Source organism: Balaenoptera ricei, chromosome 8 (assembly GCF_028023285.1).
Source record: "Balaenoptera ricei isolate mBalRic1 chromosome 8, mBalRic1.hap2, whole genome shotgun sequence".
In the NCBI taxonomy this organism is placed as follows: Eukaryota; Metazoa; Chordata; class Mammalia; order Artiodactyla; family Balaenopteridae; genus Balaenoptera; species Balaenoptera ricei.
In genome coordinates, this window is record NC_082646.1 from 67,520,949 (window position 1) to 67,534,188 (window position 13,240).

General features: G+C 35.8%; 1 protein-coding gene across 5 annotated transcripts in view; it reads right to left on the reverse strand.

The window, feature by feature from the left end:
- Nucleotides 1–13,240, reverse strand: part of SBF2 (SET binding factor 2) — a 470,059-nt gene that overhangs the window by 166,397 nt on the left and 290,422 nt on the right. For all 5 annotated transcript variants that reach the window (XM_059931110.1, XM_059931111.1, XM_059931112.1 and 2 more), the window contains exon 16: nucleotides 12,971–13,120. In XM_059931110.1, coding sequence (XP_059787093.1) covers nucleotides 12,971–13,120 — 150 coding nt within the window. The remainder of the gene's footprint in view (nucleotides 1–12,970; nucleotides 13,121–13,240) is intronic.

The window sequence follows — 13,240 nt, forward strand, 5'->3', positions numbered from 1 at the left end:
TTCCACGAGATTTATCAATGAGTTCTCATTGGTTGAGTTGGTGATAGCTGAAGATTTGGCCTAAACCTTACAGCTGTTAGAACAACTAACTTCTTAATGAATTTTCTCTTATATCTGAAATTCAAAGTGTTGACAACCAAGTTGGTTCCATAATAAGTAACTTAGAAGAGTAGACTCTTATTTCAATAATTACTGCTACCATGAAGTTATGTAATCATTCATGTATTCAAACAATATCTGAATACTTTCTATGTGCCAGGTACTGTGCTGGATGTTGGGTATACAATGATGAACAATAAAAACAAGGTCTGGGGCTTCCCTGGTGGCGCAGTGGTTGAGTGTCTGCCTGCTAATGCAGGGGACACGGGTTCGAGCCCTGGTCTGGGAGGATCCCACATGCCGCGGAGCAATTGGGCCCGTGCGCCACAACTACTGAGCCTGCGCGTCTGGAGCCTGTGCTCCGCAACAAGAGAGGCCACAATAGTGAGAGGCCCACGCACCGCGATGGAGAGTGGCCCCCACTTGCCGCAACTAGAGAAAGCCCTCTCACAGAAATGAAGACCCAACACAGCCAAAAATAAATAAATAAATAAATTAATTAAACAAACAAACAAACAAAAAACCACAAATGAGTAAAAACAAAAACAAAAACAAGGTCTGTTTTCACTTAGTTAAGGTTGGGGTTTTTCAATAGCAATTGTTATTTAGGAAAAATAAAAATAAAGATCCACAAGTTCCCAGAATTTAAGTTCCTGATCTAAACTTAAATTTAGCTATATAGCACCTATTGCCACAGTTTTTGAAGAACACAGTGTATCAGTGACTTAAAGGCAAGAATTAAAAAAAAAAAAAATTAGATTTAGGACTCATCTTTCACATTACGAGCTGTGTGATTTGAGAAAATTGCTTAATTTCTTTGAGCCTATTTCCAGAGGGTAGTAGTGATTGTGGATGACTCTGTTTCAAAGCCAAAAGAAAGCTGAGGTTGTCTGAGGCAGTCAGAGGAAGAGAGGTACCCAAGAAGGAAAAGGACAGAATAATTATGGATGCTGACTAGATGGTTCTCTTACAAAGGGCGTGGAGAATGAAAGCAGAGTTGAGGAACAATGGTGGGGAGTAGGAACTGACTTTGTTTAACTGACCCCTTCTGCTTAGGTTATCCTTCACAAGAGGTAAACCAAAGAATGACAAAAGAAAAACAACGTGTACATGGTGAAGCTTGTTGACCGAGAGCTTCGTTATAGCATGACCTGGTTGCGCTGTTCTGTTAAGAAACTCTTATCTCAGAATTTTTAGTAAAATCTTTTCCTCTTTGGCTGATCACATTTCTCAGAGAGCTGTCTTCCAATGTCCTGCTTGAGGGAAGGCCGCCAGAGTTCTAGGAGCTGAAGGGGGAAAGTTGTCGACTGGTATTCTTAATATCTGACACTCACTTTACTCCCTTGTTTGCAGCAAAACAGTGTTTCCCTCAGCCAGACATAGTGTTTCCCTGGCCTGTTTACGCTCTGTCTCTCTCTCTCAAAAATAAATACACAAACCAACCAACCAACCTCTAATACTCTGCCAGGGTAAAGGAGAGGCAGCTGGCTGTTAACACGGAACTGGAAAAGATCTGAGAGGGGACTCCAACTGCATCTTAAGGAGACTTTCAACTAATCCTCTTTTTAATATTTTAGCTCCATCTTAACCTCCTGCTTTCAGCGATAACTTGATATCTCTAATTCCTGAGCCCTTTGCAGTTCCACAAACTGGGGTGCTTTAAGGCTTGTACAACTGTTAGTTAGGAAAAGTCTTTCTTAGGGCTGCTAAATAAAGGCACTCATCCATCAGCTTTCTAGTTTCTAAAATGTTGTTGCTGTTGTCTCCTATCCTGTTTTGCCTGTGGGTTTACACATTTAAAAAAACTCTTTACTTTTGTTTTAGTGGGTTTGGGGGTAGCAGCTGAGGTTAAATGTATGTATTCAATGTTCACTTTAACCAGAAGTTACCCTATCTACTTATCTCATCTCCTACCACCTTTCTATACTACACCTGGCAACATGGAAATATTTTTTAATTTTCAAAAACACAGGTGCTTTCCATACTTCTTTTTTCTACTAGCAGCTTCGTCTATTTGGAACACTCTCCCTCCCAATCCTTGTCTGACAAGTGCCCTCTGTGACCCTCTCCTTCCCACTCTAAACCCAGTAACCCGTAACAGCATTCATAGCACTTTTTCACACACCTCTATCAGTGCATATTCCACTATATTATAAATACCGGTTTACCTGTGAGTTTTTCCTTCTAGACTGTGAACTCCTTAAGAACCAAAATGATATCTTAATCATCTCAGTATGTCCAGTACCTATTACAGAGACTAGTACATGATAGAAATCAGTAAATGTCTGGAGGAAGAGAAAGGAGGAGAGGAGTAAAATACATACCCTGCTCAAGCAAAAGATGTATTCTACTGATTAATATACTCTTTTTTTAAAAACTGAAGTACAGCTGACTTACAATATTATGTTAGTTTCACGAACACAGCAAAGTGATAGTTTAATATATATATATTTTTTTTCTTTTTCAGATTCTTTTCCATTATAGGTTATTACAAGATATCGAATATAGTTCCCTGTGCTACACAGTAAATCCTTGTTGTTTATCTATTTTCTATATAGTAGTGTATATCTGCTATCTCATACTCTTTATTTATCCCTCCCCCCTTCCCCTTTGGTAACCCTAAGTTTGTTTTCTATGTCTGTGAGGTTTTTAAAAAATTTTTATTTATTTATTTATGGCTGTGTTGGGTCTTTGTTTCCACGCGAGGGCTTTCTCTAGTTGCGGCAAGTGGGGGCCACTCTTCATCGCGGTGCGCAGGCCTCTCTTGTTGCGGAGCACAGGCTCCAGACGCGCAGGCTCAGTAGTTGTGGCTCACGGCCCTAGCTGCTCCGCAGCATGTGGGATCCTCCCAGACCAGGGCTCGAACCCGTGTTCCCTGCATTGGCAGGCAGACTCTCAACCACTGCGCCACCAGGGAAGCCCCTGTCTGTGAGTTTTGTAAGTTTATTTGTATTATTTTTTAGATTCCACATATAAGTGATATATAGTATTTGTCTTTCTCTGATTTATTTCACTTAGTATGATAATCTCTAGGTCCACATGTTGCTGCAAATGGCAATATTTCATCATTAATTGCCAAAATATACAAAGAGCTCATACAATTCAATATCAAAGAAACAACCCAATCAAAAAATGGGCAGAAGAACTAAATAGACGTCTTCAAAGAAGTCAGACAGATGGCCAACAGGCACATGAAAAGATGCTCAACATCACTAATTATTAGAGAAATGCAAATCAAAACTACAGTGAGGTACCACCTCACACCGGTCAGAATGGCCATCATCAAAAAGTCTACAAAGGGTGTGGAGAAAAGGGAACCCTCCTACACTACTGGTGGGAATGTAAATTGGTGCGGCCACTACAGAAAATAGTATGGAGGTTCCTTAAAAAACTAAAATACAACTACCAACTGATCCAGCCATCCCACTCCTGGGCATATATCCGGAAGAGATGAAAACTCTAATTTGAAAAGATACACGCACCCCAATGTTCATAGCAGCACTATTTACAGTAGCCAAAACATGGAAGCAACCTAAGTGTCCATTAACAGATGAATGGATAAAGAGGTGGTGTATATATTCATGGTCAGAGTGCCAGCATGGTTGAGTGAGGGCCCTCTTCAGGGTTGCAGACTTCTTTTATCTTTACATAGTGGAAGGGGCTGGGGAGCTCTGCTGCCTTTCTTTTGAAAGGGCATTAATCTAGTTTGTGATGTCTTTACCTTCATGACCTAATCCCCTCCCAGAAGCCCTACCTCCTAATACCATCACCTTGGGCACTAGGTTTCCAACATATGAATCTGGGAGGATACATTCAGAACACAGCACTTAACAAAATTCTCAAATTTGCTACCTCTTACATAGGAACTGGTCATCAGCAGTGCTTGAGTGTCCTTAGAAACGTGTATATTGTGGAAAGTTTGGGGTTCCAGAAGATAAGCCATTTTTCTCATACTTTTAAACCTCTATGTGGTTTCCTATATTATTCAGAGCCCTTAGCCTAAGATGCCCAATATAAGAATCTATCCAGTAACCAATGGAATTTTATAAAAAAATTTTGTTGGTAACTAGAATTTTCAGCCTTGACAAAATCTGAGGCTTGACTGTGAAGCCTCTCCTCTTTAATAAGGCAGGACCCTTGGTTACTTCTGGAGATACTGACCACTGCCAGTTGAAGTCATACTAAGCCCACTGTTGAGTAGCTTGCTTGCTTATTTATTTATTTATTTATTTATTTAAGCAAGACTTTCTCAATGAAGAGAAAGCCACTGATTCACTGATTCACATTCTGGCACAAGTTCCTTATCTTGTCACAGACTAGTACTTTGAATAGCACTGTGTTAGACCATCTCATTATATCCTCCATGTATCTTAACTTCTCTTCCATATTTTCCATCTTCTTGTCTCTCTCTGCTCCACTATGTGTAATTGCTTCAGATCTGTATTCCAGTTCACTACAAGTCTCTCACTGCATTTAGTGTGATGTTTAACCCATCCAATGAGCTTTTTGTAATTATGTACTTATTTCTTTGTTTACTTATTTTACCCAAATAATTTCAAATATATCTCAAAATTGAAAGTATTTTACAGTGAACACCTGTATACTAACCACCTAGACTGTCATTAACATTTTACTATGCTTGCTTTATATCATTTAGCTATTCATCTACCTATCCTTTAACCCATCTTATTTTTAGTGCATTTCAAAGTAAATCACAGACATCAGTTATACTTCTCCCTAAGTACTTTAGCATGCATATCATTAGAGGTCAATATTTGTTTATAGGTTCTTCTTTTGCTGTATAATTTACATACAATAAAATACACAAATCTTAAGTGTTCACTGGGTTTTGACAAATATGCCATAATGTTTTTGAGATATATCTATGTGGTTGCACATATCATTAGCCTGTTTTTTTGTTGTTGTTGTTAAATTTTATTTATTTATTTATTTATGGCTGTGTTGGCTCTTCGTTTCTGTGCGAGGGCTTTCTCTAGTTGCAGCAAGTGGGGGCCACTCTTCACCGCGGTGCGCGGGCCTCTCTTGTTGCGGAGCACAGGCTCCAGATGCACAGGCTCAGTAATTGTGGCTCACGGGCCTAGTTGCTCCGCGACATGTGGGATCCTCCCAGACCAGGGCTCGAACCCGTGTCCCCTGCATTGGCAGGCAGATTCTCAACCACTGTGCCACCAGGGAAACCCTAGCCTGTTTTTTATCGCCGATTAGTATTACATTGTATGGATATATGGTAGTTAAAGACAAAAACATTCTCTGATTGATGGGCACCTGGGCTGATTCTAGTTTCAGGCTATTATGAATAAAGTTCCTATGAATACTTTTGTATAAGTCTTTTAATAGTCATATGTTTTAATTTTTTTAAGGTAAGACCCAGGAGTGAAATTATTGGATCATAGTTTAGGTATATGCTTAGTTTTATAAGAATCTCCCAGTCTTTTTTCTGAAGTGATTGCACCAGTTTACATTCTCAACAATAAAACCTGAGAATTCCAAGTACTTTACAACCCTGTCAACATTTGGTATTGTCAGTCTTTCTAATTTTAGCCATACTGGTGGTTATATAGTACTATCTCATAATGGTTTTAATTTGCATTTCCCGGATGACGGATACTGAGCAGTTCTTCATGTTTTTATTGACCATTCACATATCTTATTTTGTGAAGTGTCTGTTCAAACTGTCCATTTTCAAAGGCTGGTTTGGCTTCTCCTTATTAAGTTGTAGGAGTTCTTTATATAAACATGACATCAGTTCTTTGTCACGTTTACAATTTGGGAATATTTTTTCCTAGTCTTAACTATTCATTTTCTTAATGCTGTCTTCTGAAAAGCGTAAGTTTTAATTTTGATGAAGTACAGTGACCTTTTTTTTCTTTTTTGGTTATCACTTTTTGTGACCTGAGAAACTGTTGCCAGTTATAAAGGTTATAAGTGGCAATAAAGATTCAATTAATTATTAAAAAAAAGAGAAACTGTTGCTCATTCCCAAGTCATGACTCTATTCCATGCTTTCCCCTAAAAGCTTTATTGTTTTATATTGTATGTTTATGTCTGTGCTCTACCTCAAGTTAATCCTTGTGTTTGATGGGAGTTAGAGGTAGAGGTTCACTTTTTTTCCATATGGATATATTCAGTTATTTCAGCACTATTTGTGGAAAAAACTTTCTTCTCCCTATTGGATTGCTTTGGTGCCTTTGTCAAAAATGCCATAAATGCGGGTCTCTGAGTGCTCTTTTCCACTGATCTATTTGATATGTCAGTTCAACACTGTCTTGATTACTGTGGGTTAACAGTAAGTCTTGAAATCAGGTAGCGTTAAGTCCTCCAAATTTGTTCTTTTTCGAGATTGCTTTCGCCATTCTAAGTCCTCTGCATTTCCACATAAATTTTAGAATCATCCTGTCAATTTCTAGAAAAAATTCCACTGCAGTTTTTATTGGGATTTCATTCAGGCTACAGATTGATTTGTGGAGAACTGACATCTTAAAGATATTAGGTTTTCCCTAGCCTTTGAGTTTTTACTTTACTGATTATATAATCTAAACTTACCCGGCCATTTTTGTTAGTTTCTTGTTATGTGTTTATTTTGTATTCAATCCTTTATTTATTTATTTTAATTATTATATGTTCATATTGAATAATTCCAATATATAAAGACTTTGGGGGTCTCAATCTGCTGTTGGTTGTTTCTGTTGACACTATTTCATATTGGCTCATTTCTTTGGTATTTGGTCATTTTAAAATTGTGAGTTTATATCTTACTGAATTTTATCTGTGGGAATCCTGACTGCCTAAATTGTGGCTGCGTTATTCTAGAAAGGATTTACAATTGCTTATTCTGGAGGCAAGGGTGAGGGGCATGCCGCTGAAGAGGGATTATTTTATTCCTCTTCCAGTGTCCTACCCTGATGTAAATAAAACTCTCAGGTTCAACCAGCTCTCTTTACAGAAGTCAAGGCTTAATTGTGCTCACAAATCTGGTTTCCCTACCTGCTAATAGCTCAGAATTTGGTTTTTCCTATTTGTCCTTTTCTTGAGAGTAGAGGAGGGGCCTATTATAGATTTCCTTTTCTTCTTGGGAAAAACTACATATCAAAATCATGGGGTTTTCTTGTTGTTGTTTCAATTTTCTAAGATCTATTTCTATGTTAGTGAGAGGGTACCTCATAACATGCAGTTTATTATAATGCTGGAAATGGAGGACTTTACTGGGTTTTTAAATTATAATTTACTGTGAAAAGGTCTTAGCTAAGATCTTGACACAAAAATCATATATCTGCTAAAATGAAAAGAGTTAAGGCCATGATTTTTTTTTTTTAAAGGAAAGTTTTTTTTCTTTTTTTTTCCCCCACACTATTTTTTAAATATTTATTTGTTTATTTATTTTTGGCTGTGTTGGGTCTTCGTTTCTGTGTGAGGGCTTTCTCTAGTTGTGGCAAGCGGGGGCCACTCTTCATCGCGGTGCACGGGCCTCTCACTATCGCAGCCTCTCTTATTGCGGAGCACAGGCTCCAGACGCGCAGGCTCAGTAGTTGTGGCTCACAGGCCTAGTTGCTCCATGGCATGTGGGATCTTCCCAGACCAGGGCTCGAACCCGTGTCCCCTGCATTGGCAGGCAGATTCTCAACCACTGCGCCACCAGGGAAGCCCCATGATATTTTTGAAGAGATTTATAGTAATCTCAGTTACAAGAAAACCTAAAATACGATCAGTTATTTGAGATGAGAAGATACATAGGAATAATCTATAATCTCTATAAACCAGTCCTTTAAAAAATTATCTTGGCAGTGAAAGAACCTGATAAACAAAATAACCCCTTGGCAGTACTCATGTTCCATTTAATTTTCCCTTGAGGACAGGAAAGACAGAATAACTTCAAGATCACGAAAAGCAAAATTTACTAAAGTTTCTGAATCACTACCTAAAAATTGGTTCATTTAATGTTTCTATCTTAAAACACCAACACAGATGTTTGGCCTCTCTGCCTTGAAATTCTATGCTTTTATAAAAAATGTTCAGAATGTCATGTTAAATCCCCACAAGTAACATTGTTGCAACAAGAATATAAATATTAATAAATCCCAAGTTGGTAATAAATAACCCATTAAAATAAGAGTATCACATGTGAACCCATTTATAACTGAAAAGAGCCTCTCTATAATGTTAAACAACAGCATATGCTGGAAGGAAGACAGGATATATTTTTATTTATTTATGAAATAGTGAATTCTAAAATATTAAGTGTTCATCAGTACAGGTGTATCTGGAAACAACACCAACAAAAAAAAGCAAGCTTTTTTACCCCCAGAATATGATTATTCAAATGAAAAGGAATATTTTTGTAACCCAAGGGTACCTGGCTATTCTATAAGTAATTACTAATTAGTATATGCTAAAATTAAGTTTAGAGAAAGCCTTATAACTTAGTTCTTCAGTTAATTACAGCACATAAAGTACAAATGGAAAAAAGCTCCCTAAAACAGTTTTTGTAGTTTTATCACCAGTTATAGGGAATCAGGAAATTACCTAACTTTATGGCTTCTGGTGACCTTGATCTATTAATCAAATTCCTTTGTTCTATATAATGACAGTACCAAAGTAACTGTAAGAAAGTAACAAAAGTAGTAAAAGACGTGAGTTTTTTTAGGGTAAATTTATTATGTCTTATTCTTCTCATAAAGGTCTGATAATTTCCTTCCTACAAAAATGAGAATCATTTTTTAAGTTATAAAATATGCTTGCTATATGTTTTATATAATTTAATTATGCTTGTGTGTATGTGTGTGTTTCAAGCAGAGAAAAGTTTAAATAGAAGTCAAAACTCTTCTATCTATGCCAGAGATAACCATTATTAAGGATGTAGTATAACTATCCTTCCAGATTTTTACCATGATATACATACATACATATATGTAATTTTAGGTCAAAAACAGAATTATATCTACTTTATGTAACTTCCTTTTGCCCACCTGGCAATACATAACAGAAGTTTTTTCATATGGGTACATATTATAGAGCTACATATTATAGCTCTACATATTATAGAGCTACCTCTTTCTATTTAGTAACTGAACAGTATTCCAAAGAAGAGTTCTACCATAATTAGATTAATCAAAATCCAAATGGTAAACATTTAGGATGCTTTCAATTTTTGCTATTATAAACTATTACAGCTAGTCTCTTATGCTCTAAAGTAAGAATGTATTTCCAGTAAAGGTGAATCATCTCCTATCTTGCCAATTTGCTTAAACAAGATTACATTTTTGATGCTAGATTTTAAGTTAGAATTTCTGAAAAAGGTATCACTTGAAATGGGTTTTAAAAGATAAATATGCCCTGCAAAAAAAATGTAACAGTAGTACCCTAAGACATTAATGTGTATAAGTTATAAGATTATAAATAATAACGATACAATTAACACCCATATACATAGTTTGAGAAATAGAGTATTACCATTACCTTTGAAGATCTCTATGTTCATGTCCTTCCCCTCTGTCTCCCAGAGGTAATTTTCTTCAATATTTTGCTTATTATCCCTTGATTTTCTTTTTTCCCAGATTTATTGAGGTGCATTTGACAGATAAAATTATAGTATACAATGTGATGATTTAATATATGTACACATTGCTTTTCTTTTTAGTTTTAACACATATATTCTATCCCTAACTTAAATAACTCTAAATAATATATTACATGCTTTGAATTTTATATGAATGAAAGCATATTGTAATTGAATTGCCTTTTTATTTTTGCACAAAATTATCTTCTTTAAGATTCATCCACATTGTTCCTTATAGCTGCAATTCATTCATTATCTCTGCTAAATAATATTCTAACATAAGAAAATAGCACAATTTATCTATACATTCTACTGCTGGTTGGCATGAGTTGTTTCCAGTTTCCTGCTATTTCAAACAATGTTCCTATGAACATTTTTGTGCGTATCTCTTGGTGTATGTGGGTAAGATCTCCTCTAAGAGTGGAATCACTGGGTCATAGAATATGTTCATATTCAGCTTTACAAGAAAATCTTTGTACCATTTTACACTCTAACAAGCAGAGTTTACATGCTCCATTTGTTCGATAACTTCACCAATACTTAATATTATCCAATTATCCAATTATTACAAAACAGTGAATGTAAAATGCTATCTCATTGTGGTTTTAATTTACATTTCTCCAGTTATTGACATAGATCATCTTTTTAAAAAATGTCATTTTATTTATACACTAATTATCCAAGTGGATTTCCTTTTCTCCGGGATACTTTAAGTCTCTTGCCCATTTAAAATTTGGGTTGTCTTTTTCTTATTGATTTGTAGGAGCTTTTATAATCTGAGTACTAATCAGTTGGTAGTCATATGCTCTGCAAACATCTCTCACTCTGAAGTTTACATTTTCATTCTCTTTATGGTATTTTTGATGAAAAGAAGTTCTAATTTTAATGTAGTCAAATTTACCAATCTTTCTTTCTAACTGAGGTAAAAGTGGTATATAACAATATTTTCTTTTAAGAGTGGCACTATTTTTACCTTGTTTAACAAATCTTTCCCTCCCCCAAAGTCATAAGGCTATGTCATTTATTCTCTTTGAAAGACTATATAGGTTGGCTTTTCATATTTAAGTATTAATATTTAATCCACATAAAACTGATTTTAGTGTATAGTGTGAGGTATCGGTACATTTTTCCTGTACATGGTTCATTATGTGTACATGGTCACCCAACTGTCCCAGTACTAGTTATTGAATTTTTTACCTCTTTGTCACTAATCTGAAACACCAACTCTGTCATAAATCACATTTCCAAACATGTGTACATCTGTTTATAAACTCTAAATTCTGCTCTACTGGCCAATTTGTTTATGATTGTGCCACACACTGTCTTAATGACTACAATCTTAAACTAATTAAAAAATTTCTTAAGTGTTGTTGAGGTATAACTGACAAGTAAAATGGTAAGATATTTAAAGTGTGCACTGAGGTGATTTGATATATGTATACATCGTGAAAGGATTCCCACAACTCAGTTAAATGACACCTCTCCTTACATATTTATCTGTTGTTTTTTTTTTTTTTTGGTGAAAACATTTAAGTTCAACTCTTTTAGCAATTTCAGTTATATAATAAAGTGTTACCAATTGTAGTCCCCATGTTGTACATCAGATCCTCAGGCCTTATTCACCTTATAGCTAAAAGTTTGTATCACTTATCGACCTCTCCCTATTTCTTCCACCTCTCAGCCCCTGGCAACCATTTTCTACTCTGTTTCTAAGAGTCTGACCTTTTTTTTTTTTTAAGGTTCCACATATAATACCATGCAGTATTTGTCTTTCTCTGTCTGGCTTATTTCACTTGGCAGAATGCCTTCAAGGTTCATCCACGTTATTGCAAGTGGTAGAATTTCCTTCTTTCTCATGGCTGAATAATATTGCACTGTACTGTGTATATATACCACATCTTCTTTATCCATGTATCCACTGATGGACATTTAGGTTATTTCCACATCTTGGCTATTGTGACTAATGCTGCAGTGAACATGGGAGGGCAGATACTTCTTCAATAGCCTGTTTTCATTTCCTTTGGATATACCCAGAGTGGAACTGCTGGATCATATGGTATGGTTCTATTTTTAATTTTTTGAGGAATCTCCGTACTATTTTTTATAGTGGCTACACCAATTTACATTCCTACCGACAGTGCACAAGGGTTCCTTTTTCTCCATATCCTTGCCAATACTTATTATCCCTTGTGTCTTTGATAACAGCCTTTCTAACAGATGTGAGGTGGTAACTTGTGATTTTGATTTGCATTTTCCCGATGATTAGTGACATGGAGCACATTTTCACTTACCTTTTGGCCATTTGTGTGTCTTCTTTTAAACTAATTTTTGATATGTGACAAGGCCAATTCCCAGGCTTTGCCATTTGTTTTAGGAGTATGTTGGTAATTCTCAGACTTTTGCTCTTTCTGTTGGGATTCTGACGGGAATTGCAGTAACTCTATAGATTATTTTCGGGAGAACTGATATCTTTATAATACTGAGTCTTCCAATCCATGAACATGGTATATCTTTCCATTTCTTTAGGCCTTCTTTCATCCACAAATGTTATTATTAATTATACCCTGTAATTCTTACTTTCCAATCTACCAGAATTTAACATGCATTTTACTCAATTTCTCTGGAGTCCGACAGATAGTCTTTGAAATCTTAATATTTAATCACATTTTTCTCTTTGTGCAAAAAGTTTAAGAAAGAATTTTTGCATCACCTACAAAGAATACGATGCCAATGTCACAGGGACAGGATAGGGAAATCAGATTATTTTTTTCTCCTAAACTGTGTCCTCATTATTGTGTGGGAAATTTATCTCTGTAAGATAATACACGTATGTTGAAGCTGCCTGGAAATAGTTTTTTTGTGCTTTACCTACACAAAGTACTTAGTAAACACTTAACTGAGTAATTCATTTATCATTTGGATTACCCACCATTCATTGCCCTCTGCTTTAATAGTACAACTGAAAACTGACTGAAAAGGGCTGACATGAATACAGACATTAAGTAATATACAACTGAATGTTTTAAAGATGACTTTTCATTTTCAGAAAGCTTGCTTATAGAACTAGTAAAATAAGCTAATATTTTTCAAGAAAAAACAAAGACAGAATAAAAAACTCTTAATATTTATGCCAAGTAATACATAAGTGTTTCTGACAGAAATGGTATGGATATTGGCTTTTCATCCTATTAGGTGCAGAAGGCTCAAGAACCTGATATATTGGTAATTACTGAATCGCCTGGAAAAATAAAAAGTATTCTCAAATAAGAAGGATAATCTGAAAGAACTAAAAGTTACCTGTAGAGTACAGTTCATCATCCTTATTATGTAGTCGAACTGTTGATGGTCTAATATTGCCCGGTTTTGCTGAACATGTAAACCCAGCTCATCAGTGAGACACTGTCTTGCTGCCTTTCCTTTAAGGGCTCTCAGTGCAGCAGGAAGAGTCTGAGGACAAGAGAGGAAGACATGAACAAAAGGTACCACTGGAAAAAACGTAACTTTCAATCACGCTGAAAACTCACGTGTATCCTATAAACCATTTAACAGAGTTATTAGTAGAATTAA